General features: G+C 54.9%; 7 protein-coding genes across 7 annotated transcripts; 2 read left to right on the top strand and 5 right to left on the bottom strand.

Annotated features, from left to right (window-relative positions):
* Positions 1–28: 28 nt before the first annotated feature.
* BO94DRAFT_562267 (NPR2-domain-containing protein) lies at positions 29–3,276 on the top strand (the record flags this gene model as incomplete). Its single annotated transcript, XM_025614277.1, has 5 exons — positions 29–892; positions 1,345–1,450; positions 1,508–1,936; positions 2,005–2,141; positions 2,197–3,276. 5 exons carry the CDS (start codon positions 29–31, stop codon positions 3,274–3,276), a joined length of 2,616 nt encoding a protein of 871 aa, XP_025472347.1.
* A 115-nt stretch (positions 3,277–3,391) lies between these two features.
* BO94DRAFT_530311 (histone acetyltransferase NGG1) lies at positions 3,392–6,190 on the bottom strand. Its single transcript, XM_025610652.1, has 3 exons — positions 5,427–6,190; positions 4,811–5,274; positions 3,392–4,763 (listed from the first exon to the last, which is right to left on the bottom strand). The coding sequence occupies exons 1-3, from the start codon at positions 5,971–5,973 to the stop codon at positions 3,780–3,782; spliced, it is 1,995 nt and encodes a 664-aa protein (XP_025472346.1). The 5' UTR covers positions 5,974–6,190; the 3' UTR covers positions 3,392–3,779.
* A 339-nt stretch (positions 6,191–6,529) lies between these two features.
* On the top strand, positions 6,530–8,551 carry BO94DRAFT_130467 (RING-H2 finger protein). Its single transcript, XM_025605640.1, has 4 exons — positions 6,530–6,956; positions 7,052–7,119; positions 7,173–7,689; positions 7,740–8,551. Exons 1-4 carry the CDS (start codon positions 6,953–6,955, stop codon positions 8,438–8,440), a joined length of 1,290 nt encoding a protein of 429 aa, XP_025472345.1. The 5' UTR covers positions 6,530–6,952; the 3' UTR covers positions 8,441–8,551.
* Positions 8,552–8,591: 40 nt separating this feature from the next.
* On the bottom strand, positions 8,592–9,619 carry BO94DRAFT_455327 (uncharacterized protein; the record flags this gene model as incomplete). The annotated part of the gene is made up of 3 exons (XM_025607649.1): positions 8,592–8,875; positions 8,960–9,108; positions 9,222–9,619. 3 exons carry the CDS (start codon positions 9,617–9,619, stop codon positions 8,592–8,594), a joined length of 831 nt encoding a protein of 276 aa, XP_025472344.1.
* A 526-nt stretch (positions 9,620–10,145) lies between these two features.
* On the bottom strand, positions 10,146–11,466 carry BO94DRAFT_506651 (zinc-dependent alcohol dehydrogenase family protein; the record flags this gene model as incomplete). The annotated part of the gene is made up of 6 exons (XM_025609580.1): positions 10,146–10,339; positions 10,394–10,706; positions 10,770–11,132; positions 11,187–11,255; positions 11,308–11,377; positions 11,429–11,466. 6 exons carry the CDS (start codon positions 11,464–11,466, stop codon positions 10,146–10,148), a joined length of 1,047 nt encoding a protein of 348 aa, XP_025472343.1.
* Positions 11,467–13,174: 1,708 nt separating this feature from the next.
* Positions 13,175–17,295, bottom strand: BO94DRAFT_130427 (HECT-type E3 ubiquitin-protein ligase). Its single transcript, XM_025605639.1, has 3 exons — positions 16,432–17,295; positions 14,259–16,376; positions 13,175–14,196 (listed from the first exon to the last, which is right to left on the bottom strand). The coding sequence occupies exons 1-3, from the start codon at positions 16,997–16,999 to the stop codon at positions 13,292–13,294; spliced, it is 3,591 nt and encodes a 1,196-aa protein (XP_025472342.1). The 5' UTR covers positions 17,000–17,295; the 3' UTR covers positions 13,175–13,291.
* A 661-nt stretch (positions 17,296–17,956) lies between these two features.
* BO94DRAFT_571153 (60S ribosomal protein eL15) lies at positions 17,957–19,396 on the bottom strand. The gene is made up of 5 exons (XM_025614857.1): positions 19,363–19,396; positions 19,165–19,251; positions 18,788–18,944; positions 18,458–18,684; positions 17,957–18,380 (listed from the first exon to the last, which is right to left on the bottom strand). Exons 2-5 carry the CDS (start codon positions 19,249–19,251, stop codon positions 18,240–18,242), a joined length of 612 nt encoding a protein of 203 aa, XP_025472341.1. The 5' UTR covers positions 19,363–19,396; the 3' UTR covers positions 17,957–18,239.
* Positions 19,397–19,548: the final 152 nt, after the last annotated feature.

Below are 19,548 nucleotides of genomic sequence, written 5' to 3'. Positions count from 1 at the left end.
ACACCACCACGAACCAACCACCACCACCATGCATAAACCTTCGCTGGCTCAAATAGTGCACAGCACATTGTTCCCCCGTCCGCGCGCAAGTGATCCGGCCACCTTTTCTGCACATATCACCCGCAACTTGGTTCCGGAAGTTCGAATCGAGACGTCAACATTCTATGGGTCGCTGGACTGCCCCGAGGCTCAATACCCCGGACTTGACTATTCATACGGTCCTCATCGCATGAGGCTGGGCCGATTTCCATGGCACCGCAGACTGTTCCGAGCCTTTGATGAGCTTCGTCTCACCGAAACCGAGATCTCTTCCTTATGTCGCTGGGAGGGCACCAAGTCGGCGCGGGAGCGTTACGAGAAGGAAGAAGGGGTGAAGGTCCGCGATACTACCGCAGATAGCATCCGACCCGCATCCCCTAGTCCCCTCCCCACTATCGAAGTCCACTACGAGGATTACGAGGACGATGAGGAACTCTTCCCGGAAGTGGATCTTGACTTTGATACGTGTGAAACCGTGCGCCCCACCAGCGGCCTCATCGATGATCGGGGGATCGACTGTATTGTGGAAGAAAAAGAAGAGGAAGATTCCAGCGATGACGAGATGGAAAGCTGCGGAGTGGAGCTAAACCATCGCCTGATGGCGGCGACCGCAGCACGCGAACAGGGTGACGACGTACCACTGGACGAGGACTGGGAGCAGTGGCTGAAGGAAGCTGGGGAGCGAGGGAGCTACACCGATGTGCTTAGTGCAATTCGTATGGGCCAGCCATTGAGTTACCTATACGACATGCCTTCTCCAATGCCGCCCCTCGGGAGATCAGGCGTTCGACCATCCGCCTCACTTTCGGAGCCATTTATCTTACCTACCCCATCCATGCTGTCGGGCAGGGCTGTTCGGCGCTATGCTCATTCGCCATCCAGGGCTGGACGCTAGAACCGCCGTTGACCGAAATTCCTTGCGAGTTCACCATTAGCGAACGGGTTCGGCTCCTTTGATCATGCATTTGCGGCGCTCCCCCGGTGGAATATTCTGGCGACCATTTCTCATTGCTCTGCTTTCCCATTCCCATTGCTGTTGCTGCGCTGATAGATTTCCTGTGATCTTGTGCGTCATCATCTCACTCCTACTGTTGTAATACCCCTTACCAATTTGCGGCACCATTTGCAATAGACCCGCTCTCATCGATCGTCTCTAAAAATAAATTGCAGATTAAAATTCCGACGCAAATAGTGTAATGCGATCCGATAGTGCTGTGATAAGTAGTGGACGAATATGGGGGGGCTCGGTCGCCGATTGCGGGTCGATTACTATTATTATCTATCATGTTATGGTGGTTGTTGGAGCTCCCCGCGGCTCCCCGCGACTTGCCAGTTCCAATTCTCCGCCTCGATGCCTCCAATTCCACCATGATCAAGGCGATCTTCTACAGCAAGTTCGACACGCAGGAAGGTGGGCAGCCTCCGTCCATGGAAATCTTGACTCCCGCTCACTGACTGTCTTCTACAGGGCCCAAGGTCGTCCACCAAGTCCCCGATGGCGCCATCGTCCCCTCTGCGACCGCCCCCTCACAGCCCCTCTTCCTGACCTTCTCCGACATCTCCTTCTTCGTGATTCCCCGACAAGAGCTCTGCGGCAATTTGATCCAGGTCTGCACCAATGGATACCGGATTCTGGGTTATCCGATCTGCATGAAGTCACTTCGGTATGACCGGAATGAGTTCATCTTCAATTTCTGTGTGGTGCTCTCCGAGGAGGAGGATTTCAGCACCTACAAGAGCGTCGTCCAGAAGCTAGCGGATCTGATGCACGGATTGGAGGAGCAGAATGGGTTTCTGTCCAGGGATCACTCCAAGTCGGGTGAAGGGAAGGTGTACAGTCTGTGTGAGACACTGATGGAGGATCTGAATAATTACTGCGAGTGCATGATCCCAATCGGTAATTCCTACCCTTTCAGTCCACTGCGTATCAACCCCAGTCCGGGATGCTAACAAGGGATGACCCAGATGAGCTGAACACACTGAACATTAAGCTGTTTCCTGTGTATCCGGCCCCTCCGCCCGTCAAGGCATGGCATGTGCCTCTATTCACGGTCCGATACCAGACCTTCATGGACGAGAACTGGGACCTGACCATGCAACGCGTGCGATTCAGCCAAGCCCCCTTCTGCACGTCAGCCAGCTGAACCCCCCCTCCAGATCGTCCCGCATATCAATGGCGTCAATAGCGTCCGCATAATCTCTATTCTCGCTGACACCGATTTCTCCCTAACGTGCCGTGCCATCCGCCACCTTCTCTACTATGGCTGCCTGTTCCTCCTCGACATCTTCTCCTTCTCGGCCATCTACGCCCCAACCGCACAGTTCAGCTCCACGATCGCCACAGATGAAGACATGCAGCAGGAGTGCGCCCGTTACGTCAACACCATCTTCGCCTCTCCAATCACCGCCGCGTCCGCTGCCCTTGCCCCGGGCTACCCCCCGCATTACGACCCCGACGCCGTCTGGCCACCAGTCGGTGACCCCTTCACCACCAATAGCGCCAGCGAAATTAACATCCCCAGTCGAAGCCCCAGTCGAAGCCCCAGTCGAACTCCCAGCCCGAGTCCCAGCGCCGCCACCATCCCAACCAGCAGTAGGACCACGTCCCCGGCGCCAGCAACTGCCACGGACGACGACGCCGTCACAACCACCACCACCCACCCCACAGAACTCCAGCTCGTCGATGGCGTCGGCATCGTAGAACTATACGCTAGTCTCAAACAAGGCCAAAGCATCAAGCAATGGTACCTCCAACACAGCCGCAAACTAATCCACATTGATATCCGCCGCTTCATCACCTTTGGCATAATCAAGGGATTCCTATACCGCGTGCACAAATACGCCTACGCAACGGGTAACCCAGCCCCACCACTGAAATCCTCCCACTATCACCACGCCTCAACCACATTCCATCTTCCTAGTGGACCGTCGTCACGCGGCCCAGGCACGGGGGCGAACAGTCCCTACGCATCCAGTGCGGGAGACGACCCAGCACCAATTGCACAACAGGGGGGAACGGGCCATCCAACATCAGTCTACAGCGGAAGTCGGCCAGCCACAATCGTGACAATCGAGGGCGAGGAAGAAGAAGACGACATTGATGACAAGACGCTGTCCAAGTATCTAGACGGAATGCACTGTTTCGATCAAATCTGCACAGAACTGGAAATTAGTGAGCGGGAGTTAACGATGAGGCTGAAGAGGTTCCCAGGAGAGGTGTTGATATTGCATCGGTGATGGTGCTGCATCCAACTATCTTTCCCTTATAGAGATGCTTTGTTGACGTTGATACCCATTCAAGATACAGATAACTACCATACACTCCCTATCCATTTACATTAATCGTGAAATAGCATCGTAAAGCTGAGTAGTATTAATAACCCTCCCCTCCCTCACCTATCATATCCTATCGTATCCTATCTGTGAGAATCTAGGTATCGTGTTAGGTTCGTACGTATCCGTTACGTCTGCAAAACGCCTCAGCCATCCATCCATCCATCCATCCATCAATAATAATATTCCTCCCACAACGCCTTGGTCATAACCCGGAAACAAAAGTCCCTCAATTCCAAATATGGAGACACGGCACAACTGAGAATCATGATCTAAAGTATCAGTACAGGCCCCACTCCGATCATCGCTAACATGGCACAGCAAAACAAAAAGATGTACAGCGAAGCAACATAAGCCAAACAAAACCGAGTCTGTTTAAAGTGGATAAAGTGGGCGAATGAGAATCATCACTCTTGTTCTTCGTCCCAGCCCTCGACTTCGGCCTTCTCGTATTCGGCCATTAAGGATGGGTCGAACACGGTGTCGGTCTTCCCCGGCACGCTGGTCTTGCAGTCTTTGAAGACGGGGCCGATGCAATCCCGCCACCGCTTGCGGCGGTCCATAAGGGTGCGGGCAACATCGCCGATGGCAGGGCGGCCGACACCGGCTGCACTAACAACATGGCTGCCGCCGCCGGCGCCGCCGGGGCGGTGTTTGGCCTGTGAGCCCTTCTTGCTCTTGCCGAGAGTGCGAGTGCGTTTCAAGTAAGCTTGTTGCACCTGCGAGTCGAGGTCGTCGTGGATTGTCATGTACTCTTGATGGGCCATGCGTTCGCGGGCGATCTCCAGGAGGCGGGTTTTGCGGGCGCTGTTGATGATCATTTGCTTCTTGAGCTCGCTTTGAAGGAGACGGAGCCGCTGAGCGATGTCGTCATCGTAATGGGCGTCATAGTCAGGGTTGTCATCGGCGCCGAGGAAGCCGACGTGGCGGAGTTCAGCTTTGAGTCGCTCGTCTAGCTGCGCGTGGTCCAGCTTCGCGGCGGGAACTTTGAAGTTATTGGGGGAGGCATCAGGGAATGCGGTTGCCGAGGGGAGAGGCTTGCTCTCGGGGTCCCCAGCTGGGTGGTCTATGTCCATGGAGTCGCCGTTCATGGGGCCATTTGCGACATCGCCGTTGACGGAGCCGTTGGCGGTGCTTTCGTCAGGGGGGGCACGATGTTCGTAGCGCAAAAGGGAGTAGAGGCGGCTAACAACGGGGCCTACGGAGATCTTGTCGGTTTCGAGGGTTTCGTCGGTCACTTGGTCGATATTTCCTCGGCCCTGGTTAAGAGGCAAACGCTCTTTATCACCGTTGGTCTGGTCAACATTCATGAGTCCGTCATCTTCGGCCCACGTCTCGGTGTAGTGCTTCTTTCCACGTCTAGGCATGATAAATGGGGTCGCTCGATCACCCTGTGGCTGTTAACAAATGGCATAACAGAGCCGATGAAAAAGCCCACCTTCTCTTTCAGAAAAGCCATGTCCTCCTCAGTCAACGGGCGGACGTATGGATCGACATAGGCGAGGAACGTATTGGCGCTGACTTGGTTGGTGGGTTTTGCATTGCTGAAATCCCGATCCGGAGGGGATCCCGCCATCATATGACTCAGATCACTCCAAGGGAAGCGATTGACACTGTAGATCACCTTCTTCTCCTCATCTGTCATGTTCGGGGTGACATCGCGAATGTGGTACACGGTTGGGTCATCAAATTTCAGTGGGTTGGGGCCGAACACTTGCACCTGTGGCACGGCCGGCGCGGGTTCAGGCTGGTGCGACTCGGAGCTATCATCGGACTCGGGCGACCCTGCATCATCGGCAGCTTCAGCCGCGGCTGGCCGAGGGGATGTTCGCAACGGAGGGGACAGGGATGAGGCCTCTTCAGAGGGTGCGTTCTTCGACTTTTTGGAAGCTGGAGATGCGGCTGGCGATGAGTTAGCCGGGCAGGTCATAGGACACATAGTGTGTATGATGGAACGCGCAGGTATGGGATGGATGGTCTGGGTTCACGACCGTGTAGCCCAGTGCTTTGGAAGCCAAGCTGCATAGCCATCTGCGAATGGAGTACCAACTTACCTCCTTCTACCTTTGTCTCAGCGCCGTCCTGACGCGCGACATCATGGGCGCCGTGAGCCAGCGGGCGTTCCTCTTTGGAACTGCTTCCGCGCTCCTTTCGCCTCTTCAACTTCCCTCCCTTCAATACCTTTTCCTCCTCCTCGTCATCAGCTTCACGCTTCATCTTCACGCGGTCGCTCCCATCCCTCTCAGCCGATTCCGGCTCCTCGACTACCTCCTTGCGCTTCTGTGATAGCTCCCGGATGCCAGCATTGCATGCATCACTCCGAGTTTCGGCTAGCTGGCTGAGGGTCTTGAGGTGTTCTGTTAACAACTCAAGCGACTTGGAGTCGGGAATCGGGCCGACGCCCCCCATGCGCTCCAGGAGTTCTCCATACTGTATGGCCGAGGGTGTCAAGATCAACTTGGAGGCATCGTTGTCAAGGTAGCTGTGGAGCGGGGCGGAGGCGGTCGGGCCGGCGCTGAAGCTGGAGTTGGGGGTGGTGTTGCGGCTTCGGGAGGGTCGGGCTTCGCGGCCTTTACCCTTGCCTTTGCTGGCGGAGGGCATGTTGACACAAACGGCGGTTGTCGAGATGCGATGCGCGACGAGGGTAGGCAATGAAGTGTGGTCTGGACTGGTGGTGGGACTAATAGCCCATGATGCTCGTGCTCCAGGATAGCGGGCCCTGAAAGTGAACATTAACTCCGGCACAGGATCTACTTGCTAGGATCCCTGCATCGAAGAGCAATGCTCACAACGTCTCGAGGTGTGGTGAATCAGTGGTGATTGTTGTTGATGGTGAGCCTGGATGGAGATGTCGGCCTTCCACGTGAGGGGGCATGTGATCTCACGTGGCAAGTATATCACATGATGTCAGCACATCCGGAGCTCCAGCTGGTCACGTGCGGGGCTACCGAGTCAAGGCTCCACCGCGGCTAGGAGGGACCCGATCTACATCCACCCTGCAGCTGAAGGTAGTACAAACAACAGCGATGAAGTCGGCCTTGAGCAGTCGGCCATTGGCAATTCACTCCCCCCCCCCCTGGCCATGAAATTACACAGGACTACTTGGCTGGTGAATATGGTTGCGTCTGGTGTCCCATCGGCTTGCTGGGGTTTATTCTTAGCCCTTCAATAGAACCGCAGATGGATTCCTCCCGCAAACGTCAGTGACTGCAAACGGCATCAAATACCAGGGTGGTCTGAACAAGCAAATTGAACCTCGAAGAAGCAGCGACCAGGGCAACACCACATCAAACCTGCATGGTCTCTCAGCATAGGCTTGGCCTTCTTACAGGTGGCCGCAGCGACTATCCGCGACGGGCAGTCGAATCGACCTGACCTGTCAGCATTCTTCCATAGACGAGATAATATATTGCCTCTGCCCTCGCATTCTTCCCTTTGCAGTAGTTGTCGTGCGTCTGACGTCGACCCTCGCCCAACTCGGAGCAGGATACGGACGATGATGCTCCCTGGACTTCGAATTTAAGCTGCTGGATTCCTCCTGGGTGACGGACTCGTGCTGGTCGCACGATCGTGTTTCACAATGAGTATGCTCCCTTGCTTGAGAGAATGCTGCACATTCCAGCGTGGATCTCATCCTCCTATCGACGTCGGATCGATCGCTGATAATGTCTCCATCTAGCTGCGAAATCACTCACCACAGTTGCGACGCTCTTCGCAGACCCGAGCAATACCACGGCTCCTCTGAATGTACGTCACAAACGCCCTGGGACTGGTGCGGGGAGCTTACCAGGAACACCTAGGAGAGCTCAGTTTTTTCTCTCAAACTTGAGAGCACCATTCAGACGCTGTCCGAGCAAAATGCCCCGGACAAGGGCCCGATCCAGGGATTACTCTTCGTCCCCCGTCTCGATGAGCAGAACCGGTGCAACAATGCCACCGCTCCGTTCATACCGGCCAATGTCACCCGCCTTCAGGGCGTCACTCAGTTCGGAAGCCGTATGATCGGGCTAGCGCCTTGGGTGAACGACGAATGTACTCAGGCGTTTCTAAATGCCTCGCAGGATCCCACGCCGGACGCGCTGGTCTTCTTCCTGCCGTCCAACGATGACACCAAACCGCCGTCGGCAAATGACCCAGTGTGGCTGCTGGGGGGCAGTGCTGCGTGGCAATCGCGGAGCGAGTTTCCGGTGTACGCAATTCCCGGCGCGGCGGGTGTGACCCTGATGGACCAGCTGTCACGAGATGGGACGACGAACCAGACTGCATTAGCGCAGATGCAGTCAGGGGTTTCCCAACTGATGGCGGTCATTGATATAGGTAGGTGTCAGCGCTGCCGGGCTGGAGCAGCGAACGCTGACACTGTCTAGACAGCGGCGGCAGTAAGATGCCCAGTATCTGGGGGTTCATCCTCGCCATTCTCGGGACGATCCTTGTCCTCACCATCATCCTCCTCCTGTTCTACCAGCTTGTGCACAAGCGACACCAACGGGAGCTCCAGCGCCGCCTCGAGGCCGGGGAAGCGGATCTGGAACAGCTGGCACAGCATCATGTCAAGGTTCCGCCGGAGTTCTTGGAGACCATGCCAATCTATCTCTTTTCGGGCCCAAATGCTAGCGACAGTGGCTCTCAGAATGAAATCGCACCATTCAGGGAGCCGTTGGCGGACATTATTGAAGAGGGCGAGGTAGAGGACGCAGCGAGTCAGCCGCCCGCGTTTGCAAACCAGGTGGCAGACGATGAGCCAGAAAAAGCAACGGATGACGAGTCCGCCAGACGACCATCACAATCCGACCCGGAAGCCGCCTATGCGCGGCACCAGAACCGACTCAGTCGGCTACAGACCACGTGCGCGATCTGCCTCGATGACTTTGTGCCGATGTCGTCGAGGGTGCGCGAGCTCCCGTGCGGGCACATCTTCCACCCGCCGTGCATCGACACGTCGCTGATGCAGAGCAGCAGTCTCTGCCCACTGTGCAAGAAGAGCGTGCTGCCAGGGGGTTGGCTGGCGTATTCGGGAATCGACACCACGATGCACAACGACCCCTACTTACAAACCGCCCACGCCTGATGATGACCGATGACCCTGTGACAAGACGATAGACTGTAGAGTGATACCCGACAGACATAGATACGAATACATAATGAGAGTGTATACAGCCATTCCGACATGATATGAATACATGATCAATACCCTATATAATTCCAAAGTAGATAAAAACTCAAGCAAACTTATCATGCTTCCCCCTCACCCTTACATCCAAGATGGCCTCATGAAAGTCGCCTTCCTTCCTCGCCTTCCGCAGCCTCCGCACTTCATCTTCATCCAACCTCCTGCCCACAATGCCCTCCAACTCTTTCCGCCCGATCTTCTCCCGGGCCTTGATCTCCTTACTCGCCTGGATGCGTGGCTTGAAGCGTGCCTGCATGCGCACCCGGATATTCGTCCCTTCGTTCGAGTCTAATCTAGTCTCATCCCCGCGCACCTCAATCTTGACCCCTGATGCTGTCGTCTTGGATAATACCTCTTTTGCGCAGAGGAATGTTGGCTTATTTTTTCCCTGTCCTTCTTCCGGCGTCTCTGTTGTACTATCGGAGCTGGCAGTATCGCTACTCGCAGTCCCGACATTGAAGAACCCATCCCCGCCACTCTCTGACTCCATGATGGAGAAGATCTCGTGTCGTGAAACGGCCGATGCAGCGGCGGAAAGGATACCGTGTTTATCGCTGGTGAGGTATCTATCAACCCAAATTCTTGTTAGCACATGTATCCACATAGTAGAGATAGCACACAGTCCCTCAAACCAACAACCCAAAGAAACCAAGAAAATAAGGAAAGAAAGAATGCATACTTCCCACTTCCCCCCCTCAAACTCCACCCTTCTATCCCCGCCACCTTGGTCGCAACCCACACCTGCCGAACATCATGTGGTTCCGCGGTCGCGGGATCCCCCTCAATCAGATTCTCGATTTCACTCACGAAGACAGTCCCATGCGCGTCCGTCGCGAGACATGTGGGCGGGTTTGTGCGGAGGACAATGAGAATAGGACCTGAGATATCGGACGGCGTGTCGGCCGACACCCAGGATTGGTCGGATAGAGTGGAGGTGTCTTCTTCTTCGATTGCGGGTGCGGATTGCGGTTGGGATTCGGAGGAGGTGAGTGTAGGTTTCTTTTTGGGTGCGGAGGAGTCCGACGTGTGCTTGCGTTTTTTAGGCTTGTCGCCTTTGAAGGTTAGAGGTTTGACCATAGTGCTTTCCTGGGAGGGTTTTTGACTGGATTGGGTGGTAGGTGGGAGGATCAATGGATAGGTAGAGTATACGTGACTGTGACTGGGGAATGGTAATGGTGGTGATGGTGGTGACGGAGCTTGGGTGGAGAAGATTTCGTGGGCGATCTTATCGATAGCAGTCCCGGTCCGAGTCCAGTTCATCCCTGGGTTCAACATCTGCTCTGGTTGAACCAAGCTACCTCCAACTGACACATCCCTCCACCAGATTTGTGGTGTACCACTCCAAGGTCCTCTGATTAGCATTATTATTTGCTATTGATGGCTTCTTTGATGATGAATTCTCACCAAAGTACCTTGGTGGCCCTAGGTGATCCCCCGGGTCCCCGTCACCTCCACACATCTCATTATATACTGTTGAACCACTGTCAACCGAAAATGAATTCCTTTAAAAGGTTCATTTCGAACTCTGACATTTAATAAACACCGAATGCTTGTAATACTTTTATTCATCATTCATTATACACTATGATAATGGTCCAGCCATCTAATCGAAAGTGATCGCCGCCTTAATGGCGGTCTTATTCTTCATCGCCTCCAAGCACTCTTCCCACTGATCAATCTTGAACGTCTTGTTGACAATGCCCTTGACCTTAACCTTGCCAGAGTCCAGGTAGTCGATGGCAGCAGGGAACTTGTACACCTCGGAGAAGCTGCCCAGGATGGTGATCTCGTCGCCGACTGTGTCTTATTAGCACATCGCAGTCACCAAGACACAAACACGGGGAAACTTACAGATCTTGCTCGGAGGCCATGAGACGCGGTCCTTGTTGGAATACACGCCATACACGACCAGCTTGCCGCCCCTCCGCACATAGTTGATCGAGTCCTCCAGGATCTTGACGCTACCGGTAGCCTCGACCACAATATCAAACCCATAAGGGTTCTCGTCCTTCAGCTTCTGGAACTGCGCGCTGGGGTCCTGGCGCGACAGCGCGACGTATTCATCTCCCGCATCCAGGGATTTGGCCAGATCCATCTTCAGACCCTCCGGCGCGACGACCACCACGCGGCAGCCACCACATTGGCGGAGCAATTGGGCAAGGATCTATATATGACTGTCAGCACCAATACCAACCAGGTTCAATGCAACTAGATGGAAGCAACCTACCAGACCAGTGGGCCCAGCACCAAACAGAAGCACCGACGAGCCCATCTTCGGGGCAATCTTATCCAGCCCATGAGCAGCACAGGAAGCAGGCTCCAACAGCGTGGCGTCCACATCTGAGAGGTTCTTGATCTTGAACACCCTGCCAGCAGGGTAGGCACAGTATTCAGCGAAACCACCGTTCATGGTCACACCGTGGGCTTTAAAGTGCTCGCAGAACAGCTCGTCACCACGACGGCAGTAGAAGCACTCGCCGCACAGCTCGGAGTTATCTGCGACGACGCGGTCACCGATGTTGAAGTTCTTGACCTTAGGGCCGACGGCGGCGACAACACCAACTGTTTCATGACCGGGGACGAGAGGGAACTGTTTCAATTAGTCTGGAATGCACATGGCCCATGAAGAGGGAAGTTTGCATACCTTGGCGATGAATTCACCCTCGTGAATGTGCAGATCGGTTCCGCAGACACCGCAAGCCTTGACCTTGATCTAAGAGTTGGTTAGTGAGTGCCTGAAAAGACACAATGGGGTAGCAACATACCAAGACATCGTTGTCACGGAGCTCAGGCAGAGGAACGTCGACGATGCCGTGCGTCTCCGGCTTCTCATACCTACACTGGTTAGTGATACATCGTGGCCAAACCGACAAGGACTCAACCTACCGGAGGGCCTTCATAGACTGTGGAAGCGTGGAACCCATGGTTGATGATGCGATGAGATATGATATCCTACAGACAGACAGACAGGTCAGCACATAACCCCAACCCAAACCCCAATCCTGACATCCAAATGGACAAGAAAAGGAAAAGACATACAAGAAGAGAGCAAAGTATATGTGATAGCTACAACTTCAGCGAAGCAGCAGAAGAGCAGTGTATTCGAGAGAGCAAGACAAAGAAGATGATGAAGATGAAGATGAAGACAAAAAACAACTCCCAACCGGGGGGGAGACGAGGCTATTTCAATGTCCGCCATCGAGGGGTCCGGATGGCAGGCCGCCGGGCTTCCTGAAGTCAGAGAGTCCATGCTCATACCTATACCGTATAGGTGATTGACCCGATCCACCCACGTCGCATGGCATCCCCAGCAACCCAATCCCACCCAATCCCACCCAACCGAACCCCCAACCCGTTACGTACCCGTACGTAACCTTCCATGCATGCATGAATCCCCTCATCTCTTATCCCTCATTCCGCTACGGAGTATTCCTAAGAGTACAATTGAGCGGACCGAGCGGCCCTAAACCCAGACCATGCTAGCGGGAACGGGGAAACGCTGCCTGGATGTGGTCTGATTTGTCTGCCGAGGAGACCATGGGATCATTGCTACTGTACTTCCAGCTACTATCTATCTTACAGCGTCTTCTACCCCTCCATGCATCTACATCCAATACAGTAAGGTACAGTATACACAGCACATTAGGAACCACCGCCAACAACCATCACCAACCCCCGCTAACAAACTAACAGACTACCAGACTAGCAGTAGTAAACAAAAGTGGACCCACTCCAAAACGCCAAGCACAGCCAGACAGAAGACAATGACTTCATCGCAGAAACCACCAGAAATTACGGACATCAGACTGAGACTGAAAGGCGCCCCCACAGCCTCGATCCGCATGACTTCATTCATCCCCCACTCGCCCGACCTGCCTTGGCTGCCAACCCGCCCGATGGCTGAGTTAGACCGGGACTACTGCTAGACGGGCCAGGTACCCGACCGACGGGCTGGCCGATCCCTGACGATGGTTCCTGATGGTTGGATGGTTGTTGCCCTTATCCAGCCGGAGGACTACTATCTAGACTCCAGAGAGATCGAGTGGGATGACTTCATCGCGGTTGGGCCGAGGTGCATCGGATGGGAAGGATCGAATTCGATCTCATTCTACTCCGTATCTTGGACGCACTATCTAGAGACTTCCAGCAAGGCCAAACAAACTCACCGCTACCCCACCCGCTAACGGGGCGACTAGCGCGGACGAAATGCACTTCTTTACCTTGCTAGTGGGCAGTCGGCCAGTCTACTGGCCTACTGCCCGTGTCAAACTGCCAACCATCGTGCATCACTCGAGGAATTGCCGCTTGCATTTGGCCTCGCAACGCGACCCATCGACTTCTATCGGGCCCGTCTGTCTTCGGGCGTCTCTGCTATGTACTGCTATGTACATTCTCGGTCCGAGACCCTGGCTCTTGCCCGACCCCGCCAGTCTGCCACCCGGTCCGGCTCGCTGGCTCCCTTGGTCGGCACAGTCCCATGACCCCCGGTGCCATCTCGTATCGACTCCCCGTTAAACCTACACCATCCATCAAGTCCCCGGCCACGGAAGCAGGCTCCTTCTCCCCCAGATGCATCCCGTAAGGGTTCCCCAGTGCCACCGACCTGGTAGAAAACAAAAACGCCCAAAAGCCACAGGAATGATTAGTGCTAATGCCTATAATGCCCGTAATCCCGGCAATGCCCCCAAGACGCCACTGAGACTGTCCCGCCGCGTCCCAAGATTCGAACCCGGGAGTCCTGCTCCCTGTCTACTTCAGCCCAAACCCTTCGCTGTTCAGCACTGCATCCCACAGCACCTGCTCCAGCCTCTCCCGCGTCTCATACCTATACAGTCCCAGCTGGTTGAAGCATGTCCGCGCGGTCGGGAAACGGCTCGAGTCGTCCCCCAGGCACACCAGCCGGATCGAGAGGCTCGTCGCCCCCATGGCCGGGATCCGATCACTCCCCGTTACAAACGACAGGATCTTCCGCTGCGCCTGAGGTTGTGTCTGCTCAAAAAAGTCCCAGAACCACCGCACCACCGGCTCCGTCTCCGGCCGCGCATTAGACCAGTTGTCATACGTGGCAACCGCCCGCAGGGACGCCACATCCAACGGCTCGTCCGAGCCGCGCACCAGGAGCTCGATTTCCTCCGGACGGAAAAGAGAGAGCGCATTGCCCCCGCACACTGTGAAGAACCCCCGTTTGAACGGCTCGAATTGCCGCGTGACCGCCGTGTCCAGCAGATAGTGCACGTACAGATCTACAAACTCGCGGCGATTGGCGTTTGTCACCGGCCGGTTCTCGCCCCCGGCGCAGAGTGGCACCGGCACCACCTCGCCATATCGATCTACTTGCGCGACAAAGTCGTAGCAGAACGTATCCGTAACGTCCCCTTCGAACTCCAAAAGCGCCCGAAGTCCCTTGGCAAGCGCGGGTCGGAGTTCGGCCAGATCATCCAGGCTGCACTTGTACGTGGGCCGCGTGATCGATGACAGCGGCGCCGCAGCTAGGAGCTTCTTAAATGCGAAAGGAGGCAGAGCAATGTCGAGAATAGTGGAGTTGTAGATGGCAAGCCCTAGTAGCACTCCGACGAGGAAGAACTGCTCCGATGACTCAAAGCAGTATGGGTTGAAATAACAATACCGCGAGTCGTCATCGTAGATGAATAGCCCTGTAAGACATCAGCCGACTAGTTGATAGGGTGTTGGGGTCGCACAAGGAACATCCACCTACCGTGATGAGGATCAAAGATTTCCCGGACCAGCAGCAAAAACCATTCCTTGCGAAGACCTCCCGCATCAACACCCTCTTCGCCCAAGAACTCAATCCGAAGCCCCTTCTTGATTTCCTCTTGGCTAGAGCCAACCACTTCACTGACCCCACGAAGGCTGTCTTCGACCAAACAGTCGCGCCGCACCTTCAGTACGAGATACTGGCTGATCGCCGTCCGACTCATTATACTGTTGAAGAATGCCTCGCGGGCCTTGACCTCCATCTGGCGGCGGGCATCATGTTCGAGGATATGGATCTTGGCCCAGATGCTCAGGAAGAACGGATACTGACAGAAAGAAAACTTCGTCGTCTTCGATTCCCAGGCCTCAAAGTCGGCCACGAGGTCGGAATAGTCCAGCAGGGTGTTGTAGAAGGAGCTGATCGGAATCATATGTCCTCGCCGACTGGCTTGATGTTTGGCCGCCGGGCCCGCATCTTGGCCGAGGATGCCATCCGGCTTCCGAGTAACGCTCGCGTTGTTAGCCGTGAAGAGCAACGACATCACGCGGGCCGCAGCTCGAACCTGCCAGTCATCAGTATAGACCACGGGCCGGTCGCGCTTTTCATTCCCTGGTTTATTGGGGCTCCTGCCGTTGATGGCAGCATGCAGCTCAGCCGGAGTGTTGCCGGCGGCGCTAGAAAAGCTAGGCACCAAACTATCGTCGTGCTGCGCCGACTCGCTGCGTTTCCGGCCATGCTGGCGTGCTAAACGATGGGTAACGAAGCTACCGGCAAGGTCGACGATCTTCTCGAATTGCCCAGCCGAGAAACGCGAAAACCAGGAAACGAGGTAATGATGGCAGTCATTCGGCAAGTTAGCCAATAACCCCATTATCCGCTTAATAATGCCAAAATGATGCCCTGGACCGCTGCTTCGGAGTTTCGGAGGTGGCTTCAAATCACGAGGTGCTGGTCTCGAATTGCCATCTTTCGGATGAGAGGGTCTCCGGTCACTGCGGGCCGCTGAAGGTGTCAAAGTGTAAGCCGCCAGAGCTGGACTGGACGGATGGATCAATGGGTTTGTCAGTAGCATCAGTAGAAATCTGATATCCTCGGGCTTTTTCAAAGGCCGCCTGGGCCGTTTCAGGAGGTTCTCTGTGGCCTTCAAGAGCGTTCGGTGCAAATGCAACCGTGATTCGGTGATCTCTCTGTCGACCATTGCTAGGTCGATGGTGTCCCATTTTTGAGCTCTGAGGACGTCATCTTCTTTCTTCACCTCAAGGGGCTTCATCGTTGACCAAAGTTCGACCCATGATGTCCCTGCTATCATGATCATGTTGTGCCACTGTGCAAGTTCTGCCCAATTGATCCGAGGGCTCCGGGAGGAAACGGGTCTAGACGAACTCGAGGACTTCTCTCGGCGTTCTTTCGAACGCGACGGATGTGTGCTACTGATCTGTTCGACTTCGTTCATCCACCAAGATGAGTTTTCTGCAATATCTCCCAGAAGCAGCAGCTTCGGATCTGGCTCGAATGCTACCTGGCTGGGGGCCTGTGCAGAGCTTGGTTCCGCTTTCTGCTTCGGTGGGCTGCTGTGATCGGCAGTTTGCAATGTCGGCTGTACGGTAGTAAAGGAGCTATTTAAGCAATCACATCCTTTGAAGGAGGTGATGATATATTCCTCGAGCGACCTGAAGATGTATGTTCGACGGGTGGGGATCTTAGCGTCCGAACTGTTTAATGGTGCAGCATTCCGAGGCGAACGATCACGCCTCGGTGTGTTTTGAGCATCCCGACTTCTCATCTGCGAGCCTTTCCTTTCCCCATGAGCATAAGAAGGCGTCAGATTAGGCTTCGAGTAGTTCGGAATTCCGCCCATTGTATCCAGCTTCATGGGCTTACTGGACGTAGAAGAGCTACCACCCCGTGGGTCCACTGGCTGCCGAGGTTCAGACAAATACCCGGACGACTGGTTCGGGGACTGTGACAGATTCTCATCTTGCGCGATCTCCAAGCGCTTTCCACTATAATTCTCGAGCGATGGGTTTTGCTGCTGTGGAATATCGAGGAGCTGTTGGAGGTATTTGGACAGGCATTCGTCTAGGATAGTCTTTGTTCGCTCGACAGAAAGTGGAATAGCTAAGCGACATCAGTTCACCAATTCTGGAGTAGACAAAATCAATATGTGAAAAACCTTTTCTGGGCACCACTGGGGTGGGTGCTTTCCCATCATTTCCTGAAATGCCATGGCTGCCAGTCTTGTCCGAGTCCACATACGGCTCCAAGTCGTTCACAGTCAAACATTCTGTGCACCGAAAAACCTTGAGATTTCGCGGCCAACGCACCGTGCTGTTGCAAACCATGCATTTTCCCGAGGTCATCTCTTCGGCAGCAATCGGACGCGGGGGCCCCTTACGAGGGCTGGAAGAGTGAGGATCTGGCAGGTACGTAACCTCATCATCATCTTCATCATCGGAGTCGAACAAGAAGTTATCCTTTTTAGAAATTGACCGATTGCGCCGTTTAGCGATTCCACCGAAGGGCGAGGGGAACGGATGACTGATGGAACGAGAATGTCCCCGACGATACGGAGGCGATGTGGCTGGGTTCCCAGTCATGGACGCTTGGCCTGGAGCATCTTGTGGAATCCGATAGGGCGAGTTTCCCTCTGCCGGGAAAGGTATCGCAGCAGGATGGATGTGGCCGGACGGAGAGGCGGACGTCGGAGGATGGGACGGGTTATATGGGGACCGTGACGGCATATGGGCACATTGGTTGTACTAAGCTTTCGGTGAATAGATTGACTTGCTGTCTGGAGCGGCGTGGTGTTGCACAGCGTGGATCCAGCGGAAGATGTATAGTGAAAGATGTGGGTAGATGCCGGGGGAATTGAGTTGCAACGAGCAGGGGGGATAGCGGAGGTGGCTCACGGCAGCAGTGAGAAAAGGTGCTTAGGAGAGAAGTGATGAGGTAGCTTGACAGCAGGTCCAAGTAGCTCGAGAAAGAAATTGGGTAGCTTATTGTGGAAGCAAGTGATGAGTAAGGTCGAGGGGAGGGGGGGGGAACTATGTAACGTGAGGAGGGATGGGATGTAACGTGGACATGGACGTGGACGAGGAGAGGAAGAGCCCCTGGAGCCAAACCGGACAGAAGCAGGACTGGGGACGGGAAGGAAGGAAGGAAGGAACGAAAGACGTCAGGCAGGGAGGGGAACGAGGGATGGAGAAAGTGGGTTGAATCCCACCTGAGGGGGAAGTTGCAAGACGATGCGCCTGCCATGAATGGCCGGCGATGGGCGCACGAGACTTGGGTGCCTGAGGCCAGCGGGGAGTTGCTGCCCCCCTCTTGGCGGCGATGGACGAACCACGGGGCCGAATTGGCCGCGCGGTGGGATCAAGGCAACGTCGGGCGCCTGGACGGGGTTTCACTGGGAGACGCCAGCGCTACTATTTTTATCAATGTTGGCTCCATCCTGCTGGCTTGCAACCAGCGACTCTCATGGTAGTGGTCGGGTCTAAGACTCCGGTGGGCTTGGTGGTCCTGCCATCCAGACATCACCACTCAAAACCCAGGTTCTCAGACAGGGACCCTAATCATACTCTGGAGTATACTAGGACGAGCAGTAGCGCCGGCTTTCCCACACTGGCACACCATGAAACCAGGCACTGATCTGCAGAGGCAAAACCGGTCTACACTCTACACAATACATAATCCGCACACGAAACCCTCTCCCCGGACCCTGAATACGCCCCTACGAGCTGCAGATCGTTGGAAAGGCAAAAAAGGTCGTCATACTTCGTTAGGTGGTGAACAATACTGTCAAACTGAGAAAATGAAAAAGGTATTTTGGCTAACATCCGATCCAGAAGATCTGTTGCATTATGCTCGTACCCCAGCAGTTCAAGGATAGACCCGTAGATGCGAGTTTTGATCGAAATAGAAACATCCACAAGATCAAATTTTTCCCATAACCAACAACCCCCTCCAACACCCCATCTACATTTAACGGTAACGCCAGTAGCTCTGGGTGTTCTGGCGCTTCCAGGTGTGGCGGCGGCCAGAGCGGGTGTTGTTGTAGCGGTGGCCCTTGTTGATACCACGGGACTTCTTGCCGGTGGCAGTGAGACCACGAGCCTCGCGGTGCTAGATGACACATTCCAGGTCAGTACAGTGACACTCAAAAGGCGGTCGGACGATGCCCAAGGATAGCCTAAACGAACCTTGTGCACAGCGTTGCAGATCCAGTTGATGCGGGCATCGCGGCGGATGGCCTTGTGCTGGGGGTCGACGAGGATGACCTCGAAGTACTTGTAGGTGGAGTCCTGGTTGATCCAGTAGGAGTTCAGGACACGCAGATTGGCGCAGCGGCGGCCGACACGCTCCTCAGCGGTGGCACGGAGAGCGCGCTGGTACTTGAGCTGGTTGATACCCATGTTGGTGGGCTTGCCTGTAGGTGGGCATGAATTAGTTCCAATCCTGGTTCGGAGTCGACGGACACGCTTGTCGTAAAGCGGTGTCTGTTCTCTTCTAAGGACGAGGAATATGCATACCGTAGGTGGCACCCTTGGGGGCGGGCCTCTTACGGCCACCGCGTCTCACACGGATACGGTAGACAACATAACCCTGCTTGGCCTTGTAGCCGAGACGACGAGCCTTGTCGGGGCGAGAGGGGCGGGAAGCACGGTGGATAGCGTTCAGCTGACGGAGCTATATTGATGCACTCTCAGCAAAGTTCAACGAGTGTATAGCAAGACACACGAGGCCCCCAAGGCAAGAGTCTCTCTGTTGTGCCACATCCATCCGCCGGCGAAAAAGTCGTTTCGAGCCGCCCAGTAACACCATTTCTCATAAAGAAGGTATCCTATGGCAAACTACACGAGCCCCCGGCGGGATGTTAAGCGATCGCAAATTGGAGGGGAATTCTCACCTCCCAGCAACGGACACGCAGCAGGAAGCGAATCACGTCGGACTGCTTCTTCTTCTGGATCTCTTCCACGTACTTGAGGGCACCCATCTGGACGGCAATCGAAATGTCAGTTTCCGAAAATCACGGTCTTTTCGATGCTTCAGAGTAATTCGTTCTGTCGCGGCGAGAATAACGGCGGGATTGGTGCAGCAAACGTACCTTGTCGGCGTGGCTGGTCGTCGATTGTCGTCGGTTGTCACAGCTGAAAAGTTGCAGGAGCAAGATAGTCTCTTCAACGACCTTGTGTGTGGGACGCTAGAAAATTAGGCGAGCCCCCACACTCACCAATCAGACCCATATGTTTTCCTCCGTCTCTGCCTGAGGTGCCTACTGTTCACCGCCTTC

The sequence above is a fragment of the Aspergillus sclerotioniger genome, assembly GCF_003184525.1.
Source record: "Aspergillus sclerotioniger CBS 115572 chromosome Unknown BO94scaffold_2, whole genome shotgun sequence".
Taxonomy (NCBI): Eukaryota; Fungi; Ascomycota; class Eurotiomycetes; order Eurotiales; family Aspergillaceae; genus Aspergillus; species Aspergillus sclerotioniger.
The sequence above is the reverse complement of the archived record's forward strand: the minus strand, read 5'-3'. Positions and strand labels throughout refer to the sequence as shown.